The sequence below is a fragment of the Mustela nigripes genome, chromosome 1, assembly GCF_022355385.1.
Source record: "Mustela nigripes isolate SB6536 chromosome 1, MUSNIG.SB6536, whole genome shotgun sequence".
NCBI lineage: Eukaryota > Metazoa > Chordata > Mammalia > Carnivora > Mustelidae > Mustela > Mustela nigripes.
The window spans coordinates 53,431,006-53,455,419 of record NC_081557.1 but is presented as its reverse complement, the minus strand read 5'-3'; the positions used below and the strand labels follow the sequence as shown (position 1 = coordinate 53,455,419).

General features: G+C 39.1%; 1 protein-coding gene and 1 long non-coding RNA gene across 4 annotated transcripts in view; one reads left to right on the top strand and one right to left on the bottom strand.

The window, feature by feature from the left end:
- Window positions 1-19,760, top strand: part of ALG8 (ALG8 alpha-1,3-glucosyltransferase) — a 37,600-nt gene extending 17,840 nt beyond the window's left edge. The window contains exons 9-14 of one of the 2 annotated variants that reach the window (XM_059411706.1): window positions 2,249-2,388; window positions 3,845-3,984; window positions 5,290-5,387; window positions 5,728-5,800; window positions 7,535-7,605; window positions 19,626-19,760. In XM_059411706.1, the coding sequence (XP_059267689.1) occupies window positions 2,249-2,388; window positions 3,845-3,984; window positions 5,290-5,387; window positions 5,728-5,800; window positions 7,535-7,605; window positions 19,626-19,669 (566 nt within the window). In that variant the 3' untranslated portion in view covers window positions 19,670-19,760. Of the gene's footprint in view, window positions 1-2,248; window positions 2,389-3,844; window positions 3,985-5,289; window positions 5,388-5,727; window positions 5,801-7,534; window positions 7,796-19,625 lie in introns of those variants that run through there. The other variant, XM_059411696.1, reaches the window with a different exon arrangement.
- On the bottom strand, window positions 3-24,345 carry LOC132024755 (uncharacterized). Of its 2 annotated transcripts, none has more exons than XR_009406299.1 (4): window positions 24,165-24,345; window positions 12,174-12,253; window positions 7,209-7,345; window positions 3-230 (listed from the first exon to the last, which is right to left on the bottom strand). It is a non-coding gene; the product is annotated as an uncharacterized LOC132024755 (long non-coding RNA). The 2 variants fall into 2 exon arrangements; XR_009406300.1 differs by lacking the exon at window positions 24,165-24,345 and adding an exon at window positions 19,430-19,601.
- Window positions 24,346-24,414: the final 69 nt, after the last annotated feature.

Below are 24,414 nucleotides of genomic sequence, written 5' to 3'. Positions count from 1 at the left end.
AGTAGCAAGCCTTGTTACATAGACAATGAATTTGGAAAGGACAGGTCACACTGAGAAATGAAAAACACTGCTTTGTGTTTGGAATATGTCTGAAGTGTTTGTTCTGTAGCTGTGCGTTCCAGGTTTCAGAATGAACAGGGAGCAGGAACTCAAGGACTAAGGCTTCAGGGTAGTAGACAGACTATGCTCCTTACAAAAGCTGTTGTGGCCATGACCTTGTTGATCCTTTCCTTGGGAAAAAAATAAAGACATTTTTAAAGGTAGACATTTTTTAAAGGTAATTTTTGCCTTAAGTAAGATGTTATTCAGCAGTTAATCCCACTTTTAAATTTAACATGTGCAGAAGGAAAGAAGAATGTATAAGTTGTGACTCTGGGTATTAAACCAGTAAGGAAAATGATAGCCATGCCGAGATGAGAAGAAATGAGAAACCTAAGCTAGCCTTTTAAGTTTGGATTGTGATAAAAACAAAACAAACGATTTAATCTTGAGATGGTTCTGCTGAAAATAATTCATTCTGGAATAATCTACAATAGTTTGTGAATATAGCCTAGCTATATAGGGAAATGGTATGATCAAGAGAAAGGTCAGCAAACTTTGTCTCTAATGGGCCAGATAGTAAATAGTTTAGGCTTTGCAGACCACATAAAGTGTTTTTGTTTTTTTGTTTTACAACCTTGGAAAATATAAAAATTTCATAGCTTCGGGGCTGGTACAAAAGTAAGTCACACGCTGGAGATTTGACCCTTAGGCTAGACTTTGTCAACCCCTCCTCTAGTCTGATGAGTTGTGTGGAAGCCCACCGGTATAAATTACTGGCTGTGTGGCATTGTTCAAGCCAATGGGATAATAGAAGTAACTGTCTGCATGCACCATGTTGTAAGAAACATACAATAATAAGGAAATGCTGCGTTGTTCATAGTAGGGGGCTTTGGAGCCAGACAGACCTGGATTTAATTCTACAACTTATCACTTATGTGACTTTGGACAAGTTACACATCTCTCTGTGCCTCAGGGGCCTGAAAATAACGGCTGCAAAACTCTGCACACGATAGCTGCCATTACTGTTTTTTGGTACATACTTGTAGGAAATCATAATATGGGATTATCCCTCACCCACTGTGAATCCAGCCTTGATTACTTGGATCCTTATAAGAATTTCTTAACATTTTATATTTCAGAAACCTTAAACAACCAGCACAGTATGAGATTCAAGGGTCACTTTCCTTGTCTGAGTCAGGAAACTGTGCTGTACATTATCTTTTTTATCTGTTTCCTCAAAGATGTCTTAACCTGGAAAGTCAGTGGCAGGGAGATAGTTACTAGCTTTAAGGAGAATCATCAGACTGAAGGGAAAAGGAAAGACATTAATGAATACAAAATATTTTGGTAGTCTACACATTTCCACGTTTCAGTGATTTTCAGTGGCATTAGATAGGGCCATGCAGGTGCTCAGACTGTCTGTCCTATTAGCTTGTTTGGGATGGGGTTTGCATCATCATCCTCAGACTTATTTCGTTTAACAAGTATTCCTTGAACCCCTGTGTGCTGGGGATAGAAATAGATTAATCATTATTTCTGCCTTTATGAAACCCAATACAGTGGAGGAAATGAGCACATAACCAGATACACTGCACTGGGGTCAACACCATTTAGAAATGTGTAGAAGGTCCACATGTGTATCTCTAGCCACAGGAAAATCAGCTCTACTTTTTTATTTAAAAGCTTTCTCAGATGAGGGAGTGAATTAGGAGTTAACTTTGCTAATTTGAGTAGACCATTCTAAGCAAAAGGGACAAGTGTGGAGAATCCTATGTCAGTTGGTTGTGGCCATGCCACATTTAATGAAGCAGAGATGAAGCTGGAGAGGTAGGAAGGAGCTAGGTCAGGGAAGACATTCTCTGCCATGCTTGGGAATATGGATTTTGAAGGATTCCAAGCTGGCGTGTGACATGGTCAGACCTGCATTTTAAAAGCCTGCTCATTTTAGAGGTGAAAGCAGGTTGCTAGTCATGCTGCCTGCCAGCAAAGGTCCTTTAAGCTGCACAAATTCCATATTCTAATACACACAGCTGCTTTGCATTGTGTCATTGCAAAACCAGAGCCATTTTAGGTAGAATAGTACAGAACTGAATTAAAATATCTTGACCTTGAAGTAGCAATAAGATTTAGTAGTTTTTTTCCAAGGAGTTGGCTGGTGAAATATTGTACGCTATTGATAAAAATAAAGTATCTACGTATTCCTTAGGTTTGAAATTGAAACTTCTTGATCCCAACAAAATTCCGAAGGCCTCAATGACAAGTGGTTTGGTTCAGCAATTCCAACACACAGTCCTTCCTTCAGTGACTCCCTTGGCCACCCTCATCTGCACTCTGATGGCCATACTGGTAAGAATTCACTCACAGTACTCATTTCTTGAGTTTTCTGTGCTTTTCTGTTGTGTGGCTGGTTAATTTCAGCTTCCAGGTTTTTCCAGCTGTAGGACAGATACCATGGCTGTGATGCTGTTGCAGATTGAGGCATTTCATTTCAATTCTTAGAGTAACAGAACACCTTAAGGAAAGATTACCAGTAAAACCTCTGTGAGAAAGATCCCTCACTATGGCTGTCAGGTCATCTGTCCACACTCAGATGAGGAAAAAAGCCCAGGGAGAAGGGGGGCGAGGACTGCACTGTGCATAAAGAGGGAAATGTGTGTAGTGGGGACCTTGGGTTTCTGGTGTTGCTTTCATTGTGACTAACTAGTCAAAAATCGGAAATTGGCTGGACTGCAGGGATATTTTTGTCTTGATGATAACCGTAAGTTAAGAGAGTCAAAATAGCTGTTTGAGTGTCAGACAATTGAATCTAACGTGAGCCAGATGCTGTTAGAGGCTTCCTTCATAGATGTTTTCATGATAGCTTAGCAATCACAATGCTCTCAATTTCATGATATAATTTCGGTGGCATTCAGTATAAATAACTCAATCCTACCTATAATTACACTCAGCTTTAATTTTGGTTTCTAAATAATCAAACCCAGCAAGACACCTGACCCCAGTTAATTAAATGGCAGTACTGGTTGGTAATTAAGCTTTGCTGGCCTGCTTGTTCCTATGTTCTAAGGTAAAAGCTTTTTTTAAAACCTCAGCCTCATAAGCTGCATGTGGAATGTCATAGTTTTCTTGTTTAAGTTTTTTTTTTTTTTTTTAAAGATTTTATGTACCCATTTGACACACAGAGAGAGAATGGGAGAACACTCGCACAAGGATGGGGAGTGGCAGGCAGAGGGGAAGGGGAGAAGCAGGCTTCCTGCCAAGCGAGGAGCTCAGTGCAAGGCTCTGCCCCAGGACCCTGTGATCATGACTTGAGCTGAATGCAGACACTTAACCGACTGAGCCACCCAGCTGCCCCCATAGTTTTGTTATAAATTACACTCTAGCCCACGGAACTAAGGATGCGTTTATTAATATGGCAAAATCTAATTTATTATTAGCCCCAAAATGTTTATGAACTTTTGTAGTTTGACCTAATAGGTTCAGTGGCTACTAATTAACTAATTCTGAAGATGTAATAAGGGGTTTACTGGATATCCTAGAACTTAATTTTATTTTATTAATTCTGATGAACAGAATTACTTTAATGATTTCAATATGTATTTCCAAAAGCCTTTTTTCTGAGTAGTTTTTTTTATAACTTTTGTTGTAGTTTTCACAAAGTAATGAATTATCCCAGTTTAATGGAGAATAAATAACCTAAGATCTACAGTTTTTCAGAGATTATATAAATTGTATTCGTCTGAAGACTTTCTGTAAAGCCTATTTTGAATTATATTGAAGTTTTATCTTTGCCTATTGTTTCTAGCCCTCTGTTTTCTGTCTTTGGTTTAAACCTCAAGGGCCTAGAGGCTTTCTCCGATGTCTAATACTTTGTGCCTTAAGCTCCTTCCTCTTTGGGTGGCACGTCCACGAAAAAGCCATACTCCTTGCAGTTCTCCCAATGAGGTAAGCACATAATTCAGTCAGCTGGCATTTCTGGCAGATTTCCCAATGACCCTATTGTTTTCTGTTTGATCTGTCTGTTTTTGACATGTCCTGTGGGATAGGCAAAGGCAAAGATGTACAGGAGCAGATTTATACTAGGACAGGACAGGGATGCTTAACTTGGGATCCCTGTACCTGTGAAATTGCACGTACCGTTTCTGCATTTTTTTAAGAGGTACTATAGTGATTAAGAACCAGGATACTGGGCTGTTAAATCTGGATATTGAACGGCAGCATAGTATAGAAAAGCATGAGCTTTGGTGTCATCACATCTGTGAAAATAAGGTTCCATAGTTTCTTGGTAAGTGTTAGTCAAAGTCAGTATCGAGGCTATTATGGAATGAAATCTAACGTTTGTATAGCACTTCGCATTTTGCAGAACTTTTCTTGGGGTGCTTTTTGAAGGGGGTATTTTGTGGGGACTTTTTTGTATTTTTTTCTTTTGAGCCTCACAACAACCTGTAAGGTAATTAGGGTAAATGGATATCATTCTGTCTTAACATCTACAGAAACTGGAGCCCAGAAAGTTTAAGTGACTTACCTAAAGCCACATAGCTAGCAAGTAGCACAGTTAGGACTTAAACCTGATGTTATAATGCCGATTCCTGTAATCTTTTCACTGTACCATGCTTTAAAAAAAAAAAATTTCAATGCAATAGTGTCCATTTTGTATAAAACTAAAACCTGATAGATAGATGGTAATATAATTAGCCTGTTTTTCTTGAGATTTCTCTCAAATCCTGTAAGAAATCATTTAAACTCTGAAGGAACCTTAAGCAAATTTGTCACATCAGTACATGGCTTGTCTGGATTCATTCACCAATGTGGAGTTTCCAAATTAAGAAATAGGGCAAAACTGCTAATGTCTTTGGTCAGAATTCATACTAAGCACCATCAGGCACAGGGCACCACCCCACAGAAGAGCTATAGGGTTAGAAACTCCTAAGTCCTCTTTCCCTGGCTATCACCACTAGGCAGCTCCCAATCCCACAACATCCCTTTCCCTGGAGAAGGCAATTACTCAGGGAAGCAAGACTCTTTATGAATACGCCCCAGTTCACTATGGTACATTCTTCATAAATTTTCCCACTACATTAGTATTCTCAATTGAATTGGACCTATAGCAAAGATCAGTGTGTTATCTTATGCTTAAGTCAGTTCTAGAAATAATGATAGATGCAACTTGTTCTTAGTTTATTCAGGCTATCTGTAAGTGCCCAAGTTTCAGTTGTTTTAAGGAATTATTGTAAGAATTTTTATTTTTAGCCTTCTGTCTGTGGGAAAAGCAGGAGATGCTTCAATTTTTCTGATTCTGAGCACAACAGGACATTATTCCCTCTTCCCTCTGCTCTTCACTGCACCAGGTAAACAGCTTTGTTTTTTTTTTTCTTTTTTAGAGAGAGAGATTTAGAGATTTGATATCCACACCCTTTTCATCAGGGCCTGAAGATCAATACTATCTGAGTTAAACAACTTTAAAATCTCTTGGAAGGAGTGAGCTCATCCATTGTCTTAAATAAAACCTCTAATTTGTCCCTAATCCTCAATATCTTTAGATATCACAAAAATGCACAATTAAACTCAAAAACCTTAGCTAGCACTATATAGCTGTGTCTGTGTGCTTATTATATTGCCTTATGTATCACAAATCATTTTCTTCTCAACTAAATTATCATCTGTATTTTTTCTTTATTCTTTTAACAGAACTTCCCATTAAAATCTTACTCATGTTACTATTTACCATCTATAGTATTTCCTCGCTGAAGACTCTATTCAGGTAATCCAAAAAAGTACATTTAAAATTATGTTTGCTCTTGTGAAATGTTTCCTCTTAAATGGTCAGCGAAGCCTTTTAAAAATATTTTTTAAGTTGTAAAAATAATAGAACAGCATTACAAAAAATTGGCCAATTTTTTTTTTTAAGGAGAAATTACCCATAATCCTATCACTCTGACATGACAACATAGTTCATGTCTTTATTTTAAGGTATATTTGAGGAGGGACTACCTAGCTGAAATTAAAACCTTATAGGAAAACTAAAAATTGGAATGTAAAATATGCATTATGAGTAAAACCCGTAAATATAGATGCATAAAGCTAAAATACATGTAAAAATTCTTGTTATAGAATTATGGATAGAATTCTTTTAAACTTAATATAACATTATCTGTATAATTTTTTTTATTATGTTATGTTAATCACCATATAGTACATCATTAGTTTTTGGTGTAGTGTTCCATGAGTCATTGTTTGCTTATGACACCAAGTGCTCCATGCAATCCGTGCCTTCTTTCGGGAGGGGGGTGGGGGAATGGGTGTGTATTTTTTTTTTTTTTTTTTAAGATTTAATTTATTATTTGAAAGAGAGTGTTCATGAGCAGGAAGAGGGGCAGAAGGAGAGGGAGAGAATCTCAAGCAGACTCCCTACTGAGTGCAGAGCCTGACATGGGCTCAATCTTACAACCCTGAGATCATGACCTGAGCTGAAACCAAGACTTAACCAACTGAGCCTCCCAGGCGCCCCTGTATAATTTTTTAAAGCTTCCCTATGATTCATATCTGATTGTGTCCATGAACCTCATATATAATTACATTAAAACCCAGTTATAACCATATGACCCAGCAACTGGACTCTTAGGTACTACCCAAAAGAACTGGAAATAGGGACACAGATCTTTGTATACCAGTGTTCATTGCAGCATTATTCACAGGAGCAGACAGAGATTGTATGAACTATCTAGAATAGGCAAATTCGGGACGCCTGGGTGGCTCAGTTGGTTAAGCAGCTGCCTTCAGCTCAGGTCATCATCCCAGCGTCATGGGATCGAGTCCCACATCGGACTCCTTGCTCCGCAGGGAGCCTGCTTCTCCCTCTGACTCTGTCTGCCTGTGCTTGCTCTCACTCACTCTCTCTCTGACAAATAAATAAAATCTTTAGAATAGGCAAATTCCCAGAGACAAAAAGTAAATTAGAGGCTATAGAGTAGGGGTGGGGGAGGAGGAACAGACAGTGATTATTGCTTAATGTTTCCAGAAATTCTGTTGGGGTGACAATAATTTGAAAGTGGCTAGTGGTTATGGTAGCACCGTTGGTCAGTCTACTTAATGGTACTAAAGTATATACTTAAAAATGGTTAAATAACAAATTCTATGTGATTGTATCAAAACAAAAATATTTTACAAACCATCCATTTATACTGTTGAGCATATTCTGACTCCAGTATCCCAGAATCTGCCTTTCCTCTTCCAGGTGCACAGCTGATTCCCTCAGCCGCTTCCGCCAGGTGATGGTGTAGGTGGCTGGTAATTGGCTGCATTTGGACTGTTGAGATAATGCAGTGCAATATCATTATCAATTTTTTCTAAATGTGAAATTTAATGCATTCTTTGGACTCTGGCTTTGACTATTCTGCACATGAGGACAATGCAAGTGGGGAGCTTTAACCGAGAAATGTTTGCTACACCAGAGTGACACATTTAAAATCAGGCCTTTCTCTCCTTTTCTCTTCAGAAAAGAAAAGCCTCTTTTTAATTGGATGGAAACTTTCTACCTCTTCGGCCTGGGGCCTCTGGAAGTCTTCTGTGAGTTCGTATTCCCTTTCACCTCCTGGAAGCTGAAGTACCCCTTTATCCCTTTGTTACTGACCTCAGTGTATTGTGCAGTGGGCATCACATATGCTTGGTTCAAACTGTATGTTTCAGTATTGACTGATCCTTCTGTCAGCAAGACAAAGAAACAATGAATAAAGGAACTGGTTGGATGTATTCCAAACAGTTATTTCATGGGAAATTAATCACAACTTGAAGAAAGTTGCTGGTGGCATGAACCATTCATTTCATTTGTTCTGTTTGGAGGACCATTCTTCTAAACTTGGCCTTGCCCAGCCTAGCAACCTGATTGTCACCATGGTGAAAGCCATTTGTCCTCCAAAAGCAATGAAACACATTTGAAATGAATCTCGCCTTGCCCTGTAAAGTTGTCTGAGATCATCGGACTGCTGTGCTCGCTCAAGGCATGCAAGGCGTCTACCAACAGCATGATTATTTTTACCCTGTGAGGACCAGGTCAGGCTATAAAGCGTAATTAGAATCATGTGCTAAGGGAAGTGTAAATAAAATGCCATTTTGTATTTCTGAACAAAGAAGGTGTGGGATCATTACCAGCTCCTACACTTTGCTGTTGGCATGCGTGCAAGCAGGTGATGTACTGTCCCCATTCTATACACCTTGTTCCAGGAGTTTTGGTTGTTGCTGTTGTTGGAATTATACAATGACTGTACTCAGATAGCTGGGGGGAGTATTTAATGAACTGGTTTGGCCTGTCAGCAGAGGCTATAAACTGCATCTACACTTGCACTGATTTAAGGACATCTTGTCCAGTTTGTTCATTCTAAAAGCAACCTCTGTGGTTTTGATAAGGCTGCTACTTCTTAAACTTTCCTCATTTGAACAAACTTAAGTGTTCTTTGCAGCCTGGCCTTCCACTAGAGGACTTCATACACACTTTTTATCCAGGACCCCAGTCTGCTGCAGGTTCAAATTCAACTATTTATCTAGCCATCACCAGGACCTTTCACCCACTTTATTTACCCATTATCCCCTAAGAAGCTCAGAGTCCAAGGCCAATGGCAGCCTGGGATGCTAATCCAGCTATATACTCTCCCTTAAATTCTGAGACTTCCTTAGAGTTTCATTGCAGAGATAAAAATAGGGCATTTGCCAAAGGGAGAGAGAAGCATAGCCCCTCTGGCCTACTTCCCTCACCACAGTCCCCCTCACACTTTGGGCTCCAACTGTCCTAACAACTGAAAATTGCCAGAGTGCCATGCTATTTTGTACCTCTGCTTGCTTTCACTCGTTCTCCTTCTGTGCGCTCACTCTCTCTCAGCTGACTTTTCTACCCTGTCATCTGATTGTACATACTTCTTCAAGATCAAACATAACCACTACCATATCTATTAATAGACTGGTAGTACAGTGTAGTGATTAAGAGTAGGAGCCCTGGAGTCATACAGCCTGATTGAAAACCCTGCCTCCATCATTTTCTGTTTGTAGCCAAGTTATTTAGCCATCCTTTGCCTCTAGGTCCTTGTCTCTAAAATGATCACCCAAAAAAATCAGAACCCTGCCTAACACGGGAATGTTCAATAAATATCACCTGTTACTTTTATGAATACTTTCCTCTCCTGTCTCTCCCCCACCTCCCAGAATTGAGTACCCTCATCGTGGGCGCTTCCTTGCTGGGGAGTCTTCTTCTACCATTAACCTGTTTACCTGTTCCCCAGGAGCCACTGGCAGTTTGAAAGCAGAAATCACACTTGCCCTAATAGCCCATTTTTGGCACAGTTGAATGAATGAAGCACACAACACAGGCCATGATTAAAATCCAAGTATTTACTAATACTAACATTAACACAAGAGACTCAGTATAGTTCACATCTTGGCCAATTGGTGTGCAAGCCAAAAACAAAAAACAACTAGAAGTTACATTTGGACACATCTCCACAAGGCCAAATTTAACTGTACTTTGTAGGTGGTTCTGTGAAGTCAGAACTGGAGGAGCTTATCTCGTGCAGAGATTTCCAGAATGTTCTGTAGAGCCTGGATGTTCTTGAGAGTTGGCTGAGAGGCTCTGGGCCCTGTCCCATCTTCTACCAAAGCAAATATGCTTTGATCTATTTCATATATTGGGTTTCACATAAATTTTTGTTTGACCAAAAAGTTCAAAGTCCAAATACATTCCCTTTAAATACATTCCCTCTTACATTATCAGGTCAGGAGGGAAATGGCTCCAGAGACAGCCATAGCTTATTGGTGCCAACATGGATTAGAACCTAGACTTCCTGCCTACAGCCCATGAGTCCCAAGTACGATACATCATATTCACGTATTTAGATTTTTGTGAGATGTGGCTGATTTTCAAGAACAAATTCCTAGGTTTCAGCAGTTGCTAAATAAACCAAAGTGCTGCTTCAGAATGTTCTGAAATCTAGAATTAAGCAATGTCAAGAACAAGCTAAGGTTACTATCAAAATTTTAAAAAGATATATAAATAAATAACTCATTTTTTACCTGCTCTTGATATGTAGTGTGCCAGCATTTAACAAGATAAAAGAAAAGAAAGGTGGGAGGGACTTGGTATTCTTGGTCACAGTGTCTTTTCCCCTAGCAGAGGGGCAGAGCCAGAACTGGAAGGGAGCAAAGGAGAGAGACGCTGCCTTCCCAACCTGAAACTGGGAAGTTCCCTTGTTAATGACTTCTGCCTGAAAGCTGCTCCTTGAGAAGGAGGCCCTTCAGTGTCAGGGAGATGCCCCCTACATAGATATATACCCCATATGGCTGTTTGCAGTTAATGGGACAGAAAAGCCTTCCAATAAAATAAGGCCTTTGAAAAAGAGGTTAGTCTTAAGTAGTTTGATGGAATTATATTTCCAGCATGATTGTGGTAAAAAGCAAATCTTTTGACCTCTCTATCCCCTTTCTTGTGCACCAAAAAAGCAGGCTACTATGCTAATGGCATAGTCTGAGATTAGAACAAATTTATAGACCTCAAAAACTTGAATCAATACAGCCATAAGTATCTCACAATGGAGTCCCATATTCAGCATCCTCATTTTATAGAAAGGTCGATAAATGTACCAGTTTTTTATTTTGGTCTCAGGAGTTAGAAAGAAAAACAATATGCTTGTATACATAAAACAACTACAAAAGGGACAGGACCCAAGATACTCCTATGTCCAGAATCACATATCTTTAGAATCCTAGAAAGGCTCTCAGAAGTTCACTTGGGCCACATTCATTTTTTACAGTTTTCCTGACAGAATAAATAGGCAATGTAGAGGTGTTCACCCCTTCAAAACATAGCCTCTCCCATGTTTCTTAGGGCAGTTAGTGCTGAATTCATATTTTCCTTTCTCTGACTTTAACCAGTTAGTCTCTGGAACAATACATAGTGAGGTTTACTCCCATTTCTGATAGCCCTTCGGTGATTCACAAAGGGAAAATCCCATAATTGTGTCCCCTTCTGTTGAGTGCCAGGTATTCTGCGAGGCATTCCCTCTTTTACCCTACCTAAAACTTTGGGACTCAAATTCATTCATTATTCCTTCAAAGAAAAGAATTCACTGTGGGTCGTCCAGGTGGCTCAGTCATTATCAAGCCTCTGCCTTTGGCTCAGGTCATGATCCCAGGGTCCTGGGATGGAGCCCCACGTCGGGCTCCCTGCTCAGCGGGAAGCCTGCTTCTCCCTCTCCCACTCATCCTAGTTGTGTTCCCTCTCTTGCTGTGTCTTTCTCTGTCAAATAAATAATAAATAAAATCTTTGTTTTAAAAATTCCCTGAATTCCTACTGAATGTTTCATACTATGCTAGGTGCTAGGGATCAAAAGGTAAGTGAGAGACATATTCCTGCTTTCAAGGAATTTATATTCTTGTGGCTGGACAGTCATGAAAGCCAGGAAGAGTGGCATGGGTCCAAGTTGGGGAAGTAGGCAAAGCCCAAGTCCTATAGGGTCTTTTTAAGCCATTGTAAGGAATTAAAGTTTATTTTGACTACAGTGGGAATGAAAGGGTTTTAAATTTCCCGAATTTCATTTTCATGAACATGGAGCAAAATTCAGAGGGTCGGCAGCCACCTAGTTCCCCTACCAAGAGGGCAACCATTGCTCCCAGCATCTTGTATATCATTCCAGAGATGCCAGCCAAACTCAATGCCCAAACAAGTGTTCATATACACACAAATAATACTCAGAGCCACATAATATCTGCTTCAGTTATCTACTGCAGCATAACAAACTTCGTGCCTGAAAACAGCACCTTCCTCATCTCAAAATCTGTAGGTCGACAGTCCAGGTGCAGCCTGTTGGGTCCTCTACTTTGGGGTCTCTCACAGGCTGCAGTCAAGGTGTCACTTGGAGCTGTGTTCTCATCTCAAGGTTTGACTGGGGGACAGATGTGCTTTCATGCCCACACAGTTGTTGGCAGAATGCAGTTCTTTGTGGATTACAGAACTGATGCCCTCAGTTTCTTGCTGACTGTTGGGTGGAGGCTACCCTCAGTTCCCTGCCACAGATGACTCTCCAGAAGGTAATGCACAACCGAGCAATAGGCTTCATCAAAGTAAGCAAGGTAGCAAGACAGATGTACATTACCTCACGTGATATAATCATGGAAGTGACAGCCGGTCACCTTTGCTCCATTCCATATGTTGGAAGGAAGTCACATCTCCCATCTACATGGAAAGGGAGGGGATTACACTTGGCATGAGTACCAGGAAGCAGAGATAATTGGGGGCTATTTTAGAGTCTGTCCATTAAGGTAACCATTGTATAGATGGGCCATAATTTATTTAACAAGTTTTAGTGGAACTTTAAGTTGTTTCCAGTATATTTGCTAGTATAAATACTGCAATAATAGTGATACTTCATTCTGCACATGTGCTAGGATTGCACGTGTCATAGGATTAAATTTCTAGAAATAGTTCCTGGGTTGAAAGCTATGTGCATTTAAATTTTGGTTGGGGCGCCTGGGTGGCTCAGTTAGTTAAGCAACTGCCTTTAGTTCAGGTCATGATCCCAGGATCCTGGGATTGAGCCCCATATCAGGCTCCCTGCTAAGCAGAGAGTCTGCTTCTCCCTCTCCCTCTTCCTGCTGCCCCTCCTGCTTGTGTTCTCTCTCTCTCTCTCTCTCTCAAATAAATAAAATCTTTGAAAAATAAAAAATAAAATTTGGCTGATTGCAATGGTGTATATTGAACTAGAGGATATTATACTAAGCAAAATAAGTCAATCAGAGAAAGACAAATATCATATGATCTTGCTTATATGTGCAATATGAAAAACAGCTCAGAGGACCATAGGGGAAGGGAGGGAAAATAACACAAGATGAAATCAGAGAGAAAAAGAGACTCAACCATAAGAAACAACCTAAATGTTGCTGGAGGGGAGGTGGGTGGGGGGATATGGTAGCTGGGTGATGGGCATTGGGGAGGGCACATGATGTGATGAACACTGGGTATTCTGTACAACTGATGAATCACTGAACTCTACCTCTGAAGCTAATAATATACTCTATGTTAATTGATTTTAAATAAGTAAATAAAAATTGTTTGAATATTTGTTATTACCAAGTTAGTCATAAAAAGCAACCAGTTGGGGGCACCTTGCTGGCTCAGCTGGTACAGCATTCTATTCTTGATCTCAGGATCATGAGTTCAAACCCCATGTTGGGCATAAAGCAACTTAAAGGAAGAAAGAAAGAAAAAAAAGAAATTTTGCCGGTTCATGTTCCACAGGCAATGCATGAGGATGGTGGTTTCTCCCACAAACTTTGATCTTTGCCCATGATGTCTGAGTCATACTCATTGACAGTTCTCTTACTAGAAAGATTAGAATCTTTTCACATGTTTAAGAGCCATTTGTATGTTCTCTTCTGAAAATTTTATATTGTTTGCCACTTTTCCTATTAGATTTTTCACTTTTTCTTATTGACCACTAAGTCAATATATATTTCTTGAAACTCATTCCACTTGTGAAGAATTACCTGGGTGCAAGACTATGGAGATTAACAGAAGAAGAGTGATGGAAGGGTGACAGAGAAGCGTATGGGCTTGGAGTTGGAATTGACAGGAGTTTGAAATGAAAATGGATTCAATGTTGGGCTTGGGGATAAGAACGGACCCCTTATAGCCCCTGTATTTCGTGTGTTGGTTGCATCTGGATGGTTGGTGGCACCATTTGCTCAGATGGGAAAAATGTAGAAGAAGCCAGAAGATGGTAAGGTGGTAAATGAGCTTCATTTTGGAAATTGTAAAAAGAAAAACTAGGACCTTGGTTTGGAAAGATTTTTTATTATTATTATTATTTTAAGATTTTATTTATTTGTTAGAGAGAGAGAGCATGAGCAGAGGGAGCGGCAGAGGGAGAGGTAGAAGCAGACTCTTCACCGAGTAGGGATCCCAGACTCGGGGCTCAGTCCTAGGACTCCAGGATCATGACCTGAGCCAAAGGCTGACACTTAACCACCTAACCAATTGAACCACTCAGGCACCTCTGGAAGGATTTTTTTGAAGACACAAAGTATAAAAATTAGATTGATAAAATTTACTACATTAGAATTTTATTTCTGTGACTTCTGTACAATAGGTGGCCTTATAAACAAAGTTAAAAGACAGACAACAGATTAGGGGAGAGTATTTAATAATATACAAAACAAAGGATTCGTATTACCTCAAATAAGAAGTTTCTACAAATAATTTTTAAGAGACAATTCTAAAGAAAATAATCAAAATTTATGAATAGGCAACCAAACAGAAGGAAACCTAAATGGAACCCGAATGGAAAATAACTTTTTTTTTTTTAAGATTTTATTTATTTATTTGTCAGAGAGAGTGAGCACAGGCAGACAGAATGGCAGGCAGAGGCAGAGGGAGAAGCAGACTCCTGCTGAGCAGGGAGCCCGATGTGGGACTCGATCCCAGGATACTGGGATCAAGACCTGAGCCAAAGGCAGCCGCTTAACCAACTGAGCCACCCAGGCATCCCGGAAAATAACTATTTTCACTGGATAATAGGGAAATGCAAATTAAAACAAGATTGAAGGGCACCTGGGTGGCTCAGTGGGTTAAAGCCTCTGCCTTCGGCCCAGGTCATGGTCCCGGGGTCCTGGGATCAAGCCCCGTGTCGGGCTCTCAGCTCGGTGGGGAGTCTGCTTCCTCCTCTCTCTCTCTGCCTGCCTCTCTGCCTACTTGTAATCTCTGCCTGTCAAATAAATAAATAAAATCTTTAAAAAAAAAAAAAAAGATTGAGATCCCATTTTTCACCATCAGACAAAAATTAAAGTCTAACAATAGAAAACATTGCTACTTTCACATATATTGTGGATGGAAATAGAAACTGAATCAGTCTTTTTATAAAGGAATTTGGTGGTATCTAATAAAATTGAAAATTCATATATTTTGAAGCTCAGAAATTCTAGTTCTAAATACAGACCCTTAAACTCTTGATCATGAACTTAAGGAGGTAATTTATACCTAATATCTAAAGATTTAAAACCACACACCACAAATTTTTTTATATTATTCATTAATTCATTTATTTATTACTGCAAATGTATTAATATGGACACTAATATACATATGTCCATATTATGGTTGTCTCTAGGAAGGAAGGAAAGAGACTGGGACTGAGGATTGAGGTCAAGAATTTAAGCTCTGGGGGCGTCTGGGTGGCTCAGTGGGTTAAAGCCTCTGCCTTCGACTCAGGTCATGATCCCAGGGTGCTGGGATCGAGCCCCGCATCAGGCTCTCTGCTCAGCGGGGAGCCTGGTTCCTCCTCTCTCTCTGCCTGCCCCTCCACCTACTTGTGATCTCTCTGTCTGTCAAATAAATAAATAAAATCTTAAAAAAAGAAAAAAAATTTTAGCTCTGTACTATATTATTTACGTATTTTGTGAAGGAGAATATACAAATGTGTGCATGTACGTATACACATCAAGAAATAATGATTTGAGGGCACCTGGGTGGCTCAGCAGGTTAAAGCCTCTGCCTTCAGCCCAGGTCATGATCCCAGGACCCTGGGATCGAGCCCGGCATCGGGCTCTCTGCTCAGTGCAGAGCCTGCTTCTCTCTCTCTCTCTCTCTCTCTCTCTGCCTGCCCCTCTGTTACTTGTGTTCTCTGTCAAATAAATAAATAAAATCTTTAAAAAAAAAAAAAGAAAGAAAGAATGATTTGAGGTAAATACAACAAAATGTTACAATGGTAAAAATAAGGGTATTTGTTATATTGTTCCTTATACTTGTAAATTTTTTAAAAATTTTCTCAGTGTGAAGAAGACTTATTTTTGGACATACTTAATTTGAGATGTTTGTAAGATATCCTGGTAGAGACTCTAAGCAGGATAACAGATGCATCATTTGAGCTCAGGAAACTGAGTTGGGCTTGAGTAATACAAGTTGGAGTCATCAATATATACTTGATAATTAAGGCCAAGGGAGTAGATATGTCACCTAAGGAAAGAGAATAGATAGTAAAGAGAAGAGGACCCAGGACAAGTCTTGAGGAAATCTAACATTTGCAAGCTAAAAAGAAAAAGAAAAGACATCGAAGGAAACTGATAAAATGAAGCCAGTGAAGCAAGAGAAGAATTAGGAGTGCATGCTGTCCTGGAAGCTAAAGGAAGAGAGTGTTCATCAAAAGTATGGAAATGACGACTGAGTCTAACGCCAGTAAGATGTTGAGTAAAACTGTTACCAAGGGGTGTGGTATCATAGAGGTCATTGGTTTTCTCATTAGAGCAATTTAATTGAAGGTGAGAACAGAAAGACATTGTCATGGGTGAACAAGATTTCCTAGACAAGACACACAAAACACAATGACAACGGGGGGATATGAATATATCTGACTACATAAAAACAGTAAATTTCATTTGTGTTGAGAGTATCTGTGGAATTACTAAAGATCAGCCAGTAAAAAAGATGATCAAAAAGAAAAATGAGTAAAAGATAATTAATAATTTAAGTAAAAATTAACTAAGCAAAAATTATCTAATTAAGTAAAAGATAATTAGCTGATTAACAACTAATTCAGAACAACTAATTCAGAAGAGGAACCTGGAAGAGTCAATAAATATGAAAAGATATTCAACTTTACTAATAATCAAGGAAAGAAAACAATAATGAAATAGCATTTCTACCAACAGATTGGCAAAATCAAAGTTTGGCAATGGCAGCAGGCAAGGGTTAAAAAGGATGTGGGGAAACCAAGAGAATCAAGCAAAAATGGTAAAACAAAGAAGAGGGCTGTTTTTTTGTTTTTTGTTTTTTTTTAGATTTTATTTATTTATTTTTTAAAGATTTTATTTAACAGGAAGAGAGAGAGGAGGAAGTAGGCTCCCTGCTGAGCAGAGAGCCCGTTGCAGGGCTCGATCCCAGGACCTTGGGATCATAACCTGAGCCCAAGGCAGAGGCTTGAACCCACTGAGCCACCCAGGTGCCCCATGAAGATTTTATTTATTTATTTGATTGGGAGAACGAGTTGGGTAGGGAAGAGTCCAGAAGGACTTCTGTCCAGAAGGAGAAGGAGAAAGAAAAGCAGACTCCCTGCTGAGAAGGGAGCCCAACAAAGGTCTCCATCCCAGGATACTGGGATCATGACTTAAGCTGAAGACATATGTTTAACCAACTGAGCTACCCAGGTGCCCCTGAACTAATTAAGAGTTTAGCAAGATGCTGGACATAAGAGAAACATCCTAATTAATGATTAGAAAAGGTAATAAAATATAAGCTATCATTCTTAACAGCAACAGAAACTATACACACCTAGAGGCAAACTAATAAAAATGTGTAATAATTTTATGGAGAAAACTATAAAGTTTTAATGAGGAATATAAAAAGAATGAATGGAGAAATATATACAATATATACAATGTCCATGCGTGAGAAGGCCTAGCATTCTTTTTTAAGGTTTTATTTATTTATTTGAGAGAGCACACACATGGGGTACATGAGTGGTGTGAGGAACAGAGGGAGAGAGAGAGGGACAAGCAGAGAGGCTCAATCTCACAACCTTGAGATCATGACCTGAGCCAAAATCAAGAGTCCAATGCTTAACTGACTGAGCCAACCAGGTGCCCCTCAGCATTTTAAATATATAGATTCTCCTCATATTAGTTTATAAATTTATTACAGTTCCAACCAGTACCCCCAATTTCCAGGGAATGTGACAAGGTGATTTTATAAAATCCTGAGGAATAATAGAATTGTACAAATAGTAATAATAACTGCTAATACTTATTGTGAGCTAGCATTTGAAAAAACAATGTGGGGGACACACCCTACCAGATGTAACAATATTACAAAGTTGTAGCTATCAGTGTGATATAGGTAGAGTGACTGGCAAAGAAATACATGAAACGAAATAGAGTTCAGAAACAGACCATGGCTGTTAACCCTCCCTTCTGTGGTAATCATTTCACAATATACACTTGCTTCAAATCATCACATTTTACACCTTCAATTATATTCTATATTGCAATAATATTGCAGCACCTCTGGAGGTTTGTTTTTATTTTAAAAGAAAAATAAATAGACCATAGCATTTCTGAGAGCATGATATATATATTATTAGAGTTGGAGTTGATTATTGGTGGGGAAATGATGAACTATTTAATATACGGTGTCGGGCAAGTTCTCATATGTAACATTCCACACACTCAACACAAAAAATCCAAATGGATTAAAGACTTAAACATGAAAAACTAAAACTTGGGAAGAAAATATAGGATCATGTCTTTATGATCATAGAATAAAGGTTTCTTAAACATATGAAAAACATAGACCATAAGAAGATTGATATATTTGACTAAATCAGTATTTTAAACTTCTGTATTACAAAGAAAGAAAGAAAGAGAGAGAGAGAAAGAAAGAAGGAAAGAAAGAAAACTGTCCATAAATAATGTTTGAAGGCAAGCAACAGATTTGGAAAAATTATCTGCCACAAACATAACAAGGGATTAGCATCAGAACTGATAGAAGAGGGGTGCCTAGGTGGCTCAATGGGTTAAAGCCTCTGCCTTCAGCTCAGGTCATGGTCTCAGGGTCCTAGAATCGAGCCCCGCATCGCATCGGGCTTTCCGCTCAGCGGGGAGCCTGTTTCCCCCTCTCTCTCTGCCTGACTCTCTGCCTATTTGTGATCTCTGTCTTCTCAAATAAATAAATAAAATCTTTAAAAAATTTTTTTAAAAAGAACAGATAAAAGAATTTCTACAAATCAATAAATAAAAGACAATTCAAAAGAAAAAAATGGGCAGGGCGCCTGGGTGGCTCAGTCCATTAAGCATCCGCCTTCAGCTCAGGGTTCTGGGATGGAGCCCCATGTTGGGCTCCCTGCTCAGTGGGGAGCCTGCTTCTCCCTCTCCCTCTGCCTGCTGTTCCCCTGCTTGTGCTCTTTCTCTGTCAAATAAATAAATAAAATCTTTTTAAAAATCTTATAAAAAAATAAAAATATATTTTTAAAAAAAGAAAAAAATGGGCCAAGGATAAAACCCTACAATTTGCTGAAGAAAGGACGCAGATGACCAATAAAGACCAAAATGAAAGACTTCTCATAACCTCTCATCATATTTGCATTATATTTACATTAAATAATCATACTCTCACTCTCTCATATAAAATCTTTTAAAAAAGATGTATTTAAGGGGTGCCTGGGTGGCTCAGTGGGTTAAGCCTCTGCCTTCGGCACAGGTCATGATCTCAGGGTCGTGGGATCCAGCCCCGCATCAGGCTCTCTGCTCAGTGGGGAGTCTGCTTCCCTCTCTTTCTGCCTGCCTCTCTGCCTACTTGTGATCGCTCTCTGTCAAATAAATAAATAATTTTTTTTTAAAGTGTATTTAAGGAAAAAAATGGGGGTACCTGTGTAGCTGTGTAGCTCAGTCAGTTAAGCATCCAACTCTTGATGTCAGCTCAGGTCCTGAGTTTAAGTCCCAGGTTGGTCTCCATGCTGAGCATGGAGACTACATGAAGAAAAGAAGAGGAAGGAGGAGAGGGAGAGAGGAAGGAAAAAAAATGTATTTTTTAAAAGATTTTTATTTATTTATTTATTTGACAGGCAGAGAAGCAGGCAGAGAGAGGAGGAAGCAGGCTCCCTGCTGAGCAGAGTCCGATGCGGGGCTGGATCCCAGGACCCTGAGTCCATGGCCCGAGCCAAAGGCAGAGGTTTCAACCCACTGAGCAACCCAGGTACCCTGAAAAAAATGTATTATTGATACCACATTACCAAAATAATCTTTAAAAAGTAAGTTGGAGACCTCACACTGTCTGATTTCAAAACAGTACAAAATAATAGTAATCAAGATGGCCATTTGTTTACAACCTGGTTTTTAAATGGTCAAAGAACTTCAATAGACAATTCTTCAAAGAAGATACACACACAACCTACATGTTGGTATGTGAAAAGAAGCTCGGGGCACCTGGGTAGCTCAGTGGGTTAAGCCTCTGCCTTCGGCTCGGGTCGTGATCTCAGGGTCCTGGGATCGAGCCCTATGTCGGACTCTCTGCTCAGCAGGGAGCCTGCTTTCTCCTCTCTCTCTCTGGCTGCCTCTCTGTCTGCTCTGCTTGTGATCCCTCTCTCTGTCAAATAAATAAATAAAATCTTAAAAAAAAAAAGAGAAGCTCAACATCACTAGTCATAAGAGGAATGCAAATCAAAACCACAATGAGATAATATCTCACACTTAATAAGATGGCCATTATTAAAAGAACAGTATTGTCAAGGACAAAGAGAACTTGGAACCCTTAGGCACCATGAGAATGTAAAATGGAACAGCCATTATGGAAAACAGTATAGAAGTTCCTCAGAAAAATAAAAAAATAGAATTGCCATATAATTTAGCCATCCCATTTCTGCAAATATATCTAAAAGAATTCAAAGCAGGATCTTGGGCTATTTGCATATACCCATTTTCACTGCAGCACTAATCATAGTAGATTTTAAAAAAAAATGTCCATTGAGAGATAAATGAATAAAGGAAGATGTCGGAGGCACCTGGGGGTTTCTCTGTTAAGCATCGGACTCTTGATTTCAGCTCAGATCATGATTTCAGGATTATGAGATCAAGGCCCATGTGGAGCTTTGCGCTCAGCTGGGCATCTGCTTCTCTCCATCTCCCTTTGCCCATCTCCCTGCTTGTGCAGTATTCACTCTCTCTAATAAATAAATAAATCTTTTTTTTTTAAACTTTATTTATTTATTTTGACAGAGAGAGATCCCAAGTAGGCAGAGAGGCAGGCAGAGAGATAAGGGGAAGCAGGCTGCCCACTGAGCAGAGAGCCCGATGCGGGGCCCGATCCCAGGACCCTGAGACCATGACCTGAACTGAAGGCAGAGGCTTTAACGCACTAAGCCACCCAGGCGCCCTAAATAAATCTTTTTTAAAATTTTGTAGTATATGTATTTTGTGACAGAATATTATATAGCCTCAAAAAGGAAGAAAATCCTGTCACATGCAATGATATGGGTTAACCTCAAGGTTATACATTATAGTAAGTGAAATAAGCCAGTCACAAAAGGGAAAATATTGTATAATTCCACACATAGGAAGAATCTACAGAGGTCAGAATCCTAGAAATTAGAAGGGTGGTTGCCAAAGCTGAGGGGAGGAGGGAAAAGGAATTAGTGTTTAATGGGTATAGAATTTCCGTTTTGCAGGATGAAGTTCTAGAGATATGTTGCACTACAATGTGAATATATTTAACACTATTGAACTACACACTTAAAAATGGTTAAGATGGTAAATTTAATGTTATGTATTTTTTACCATAATAAAAATCTAAAATTTTAATTTAGCAACATAAATTTATTATTATGTTAAGATATCATAAATTCAAAAGTATATAAAATGCATATGTAAAGTTAAAAATAATAAAATGTACACCCATATACCCACCACACAGCTTAGAAGTAGAATAGTATTAATATCTTAAAGGCCTTCTATGTGCTTTTTCTTCTCCAGAGATAACTATTCTGAACATTTATGTTAATCCTTTTCTTGTTTTTCTTTCCAGTTTTACCACTAATATGTGTATCTCTAAACAATGTATTTTTTTAAAGATTTTATTTATTTATTTGACAGACAGAGATCACAAGTAGGCAGAGAGGCAGGCGGAGGGGTGGGGGGGGAAGCAGGCCCACCGCCAAGCAGGGATGCAGGGCTCAATCCCAGGGCCCTGGGATCATGACCTGAGCTGAAGGCAGAGACTTTAACCCACTGAACCACCCAGGTGCCCCTAAACAATGTATTTCTGCCTAATATTGAGCTTTATACAAATGGAATTACATATTCCCCTATAACTTATCTGTGGTTCCCTTATCATTTATTCACTTTTTAAAAAAATTTTTTAAAGATTTTATTCGTTTATTCACTTTTTAACATGGCTCTCTTTTTTGAGATTCATCATACTAATACAGAGATACACCTTTCTATGAAAATATCACAATTTATCTTCTTTTCTGTTCTGAATGCACATTTAGGATGTTTCTAGTTTGGGAGTATTACAAATGGCTACTCCTCCTGTGAATATTATACATCTCCTTGTCCTGGTACATGTATGTGAAAGTTTCTCTGGACATTAGAGTATAGGCTTGGAGTATAGACTTTTAGGGATTGAAAACAATCTAAATATCTATCAAAAGGGTAATGGATATGGGCGCCTGGGTGGCTCAGTGGGTTAGGCCGCTGCCTTCGGCTCAGGTCATGATCTCAGGGTCCTGGGATCGAGTCCCGCATCGGGCTCTCTGCTCAGCGGGGAGCCTGCTTCCTCCTCTCTCTCTCTGCCTGCCTCGCTGCCTACTTGTGATCTTTCTCTGTCAAATAAATAAATAAAAAATCTTTAAAAAAAAAACAAAACAAACAAAAAAAGGGTAATGGATAAATAAAATATGACATTTATATGATGGAATATTATATAGTAGTCAAAAAGGAATGACCATGTAGAAACAAAAGTGAGAGAAAAGAGGAACAATGAATTATACTACTGAGGTAAAAAAATTAAAAACACACATACCACAATACTAAATATATATAAAAATATAAAAAGTGAACTGCAAGTATATACACTAAACTCATGATAATGGTCCTCTGGGGAAGAAAGGAAAGGGGAATACAGCTTTATCTATAGTGTTTTATTTCCTTTTAAAAAAAGGTTAAAAATAAATAAGACAAGGGGCTCCTGGGTGGCTCAGTCGGTTAAGTGTCTGCCTTCAGCTAGGGTCATGATCTCCAGGTCCTGGAATCAAGCCCCATATCAGGGCTTTCTGCTCCTTGGGGAGTCTGCCTTTCCCTCTTCTGCTCCCCTTGCTTGTGCTCTCTCTGTCAATGAAATAAATATCTTTAACAAATAAAAAAATAAATATGACAAAATATTAATGGTTGTTAATATTAGGTGGTAGAATATGCATATTTGTTATCGTATTCTTTGTAATTTTTTGTCTTTTAAGTCTTGTTTTAGAAAAAAAAAAAAAAAAGGCCCAAATTGGACTCAGAAGACTGTGGGGAAGAAGAATGTGTAAACATCATTTAAATATTTTTAGGTGTTTGCCTAAGAGTTCATCTAGTATTCAAAATTTACATAATCTTACTGTGGAAAATTTTTAGTGGTTTTCCTTTTTTTGATGTAATTTTAAAATAAACACTGTGGTTCTTTTTTTTTTTTTTTTTAATTGCAGAGCAGCTTTTTCATAGGTCATACTATTTCCATAGGATAGATTCCCAGCCCCGTAATTACTGGATCAAAGAATGTGAAACTTTGAAACACTTGCTGCCTTCCAGGAAACTCCCAATATACATTACTTTAGGAAATCCTAACTTGATATATTATAGCTCTGGGAGTGCTTCTTATAGGCACAAAAGGTCTATCCTTTAACCACTCTCTCTTTACTTCTTAAATGTTTTATTTATTTGACAGAGAGAGGGCATAAGCAGGAGAGAGGCAGAGGCAGAGGGAGAAGCAGGCCCTCTGCTGAGGGGAAGCCACCCTCTGGACTTGATCCCAGGACCCTGAGATCATGTCCTAAGCTGAAGGCAGAGGTTTAACCAACTGAGCCACCCAGGCCCCCCAAACCTCTCTTAACTGATATTATACTCTACTGCTTTAGGGCTCAATACCTTATACAAATACACTTTTGCAATAACCTTGGGTTTGATCAGCATTCATCTAGATAAAATGTTGCTCTCACTAATAAAGACATCTTCACTCAAATCAGTAAGGATTTTCTAAAGAGAGCTCTTCAAAGGTAGAAGCTCCCCATTACTGGAGGCAGGTAAGCAGAGACTGGACACTTAGTAGAATGTTATAAATTCCTTCTTTCTTTCATTCCCCAAACCTTTAGGTAACAGCTTTTTCCTTCGACCACGTGCAAGGACCTGAAGACCCACAGATGAAAAATTTTAGGGTGCTGCCACCCAGGCTAACTTTCAAGTTTGGCTAAATGGTTAGGTCCTGGTGTCTTCTGAATTCTTTGTTGCTGGCTGTACCTTAATTTTAGGTTCTGGAAGGTGTATCTGTGAAAGGCGGGAAACCCAGGAAATGCAAACAAGCTTTTATGAGATTTCATTTAATTATGTTTCTTAGAACAATCTATTAAGCTTACCTGTGGGTGTTGGATACAGAGAAAAATTCTGGAAGAAGGACCATTCAGGGTCAGGGAAGGGAGAGGCAATTCCTGGTTGGAGGGGTTGGGGAGTGAGCCCAAAAAAAGCAGTTATCTACTAGTCTTCTTCCAGTTTTGCTCATTTCCTGTAGCCTCGAACCTACAGTATCAAGCCCCCAAACCCTACCAGCCAGAATTAGCGCGGGCAGGAGCTGGAGCAGCGTGGGCCATTTAGGAGCCCGGAACTTCG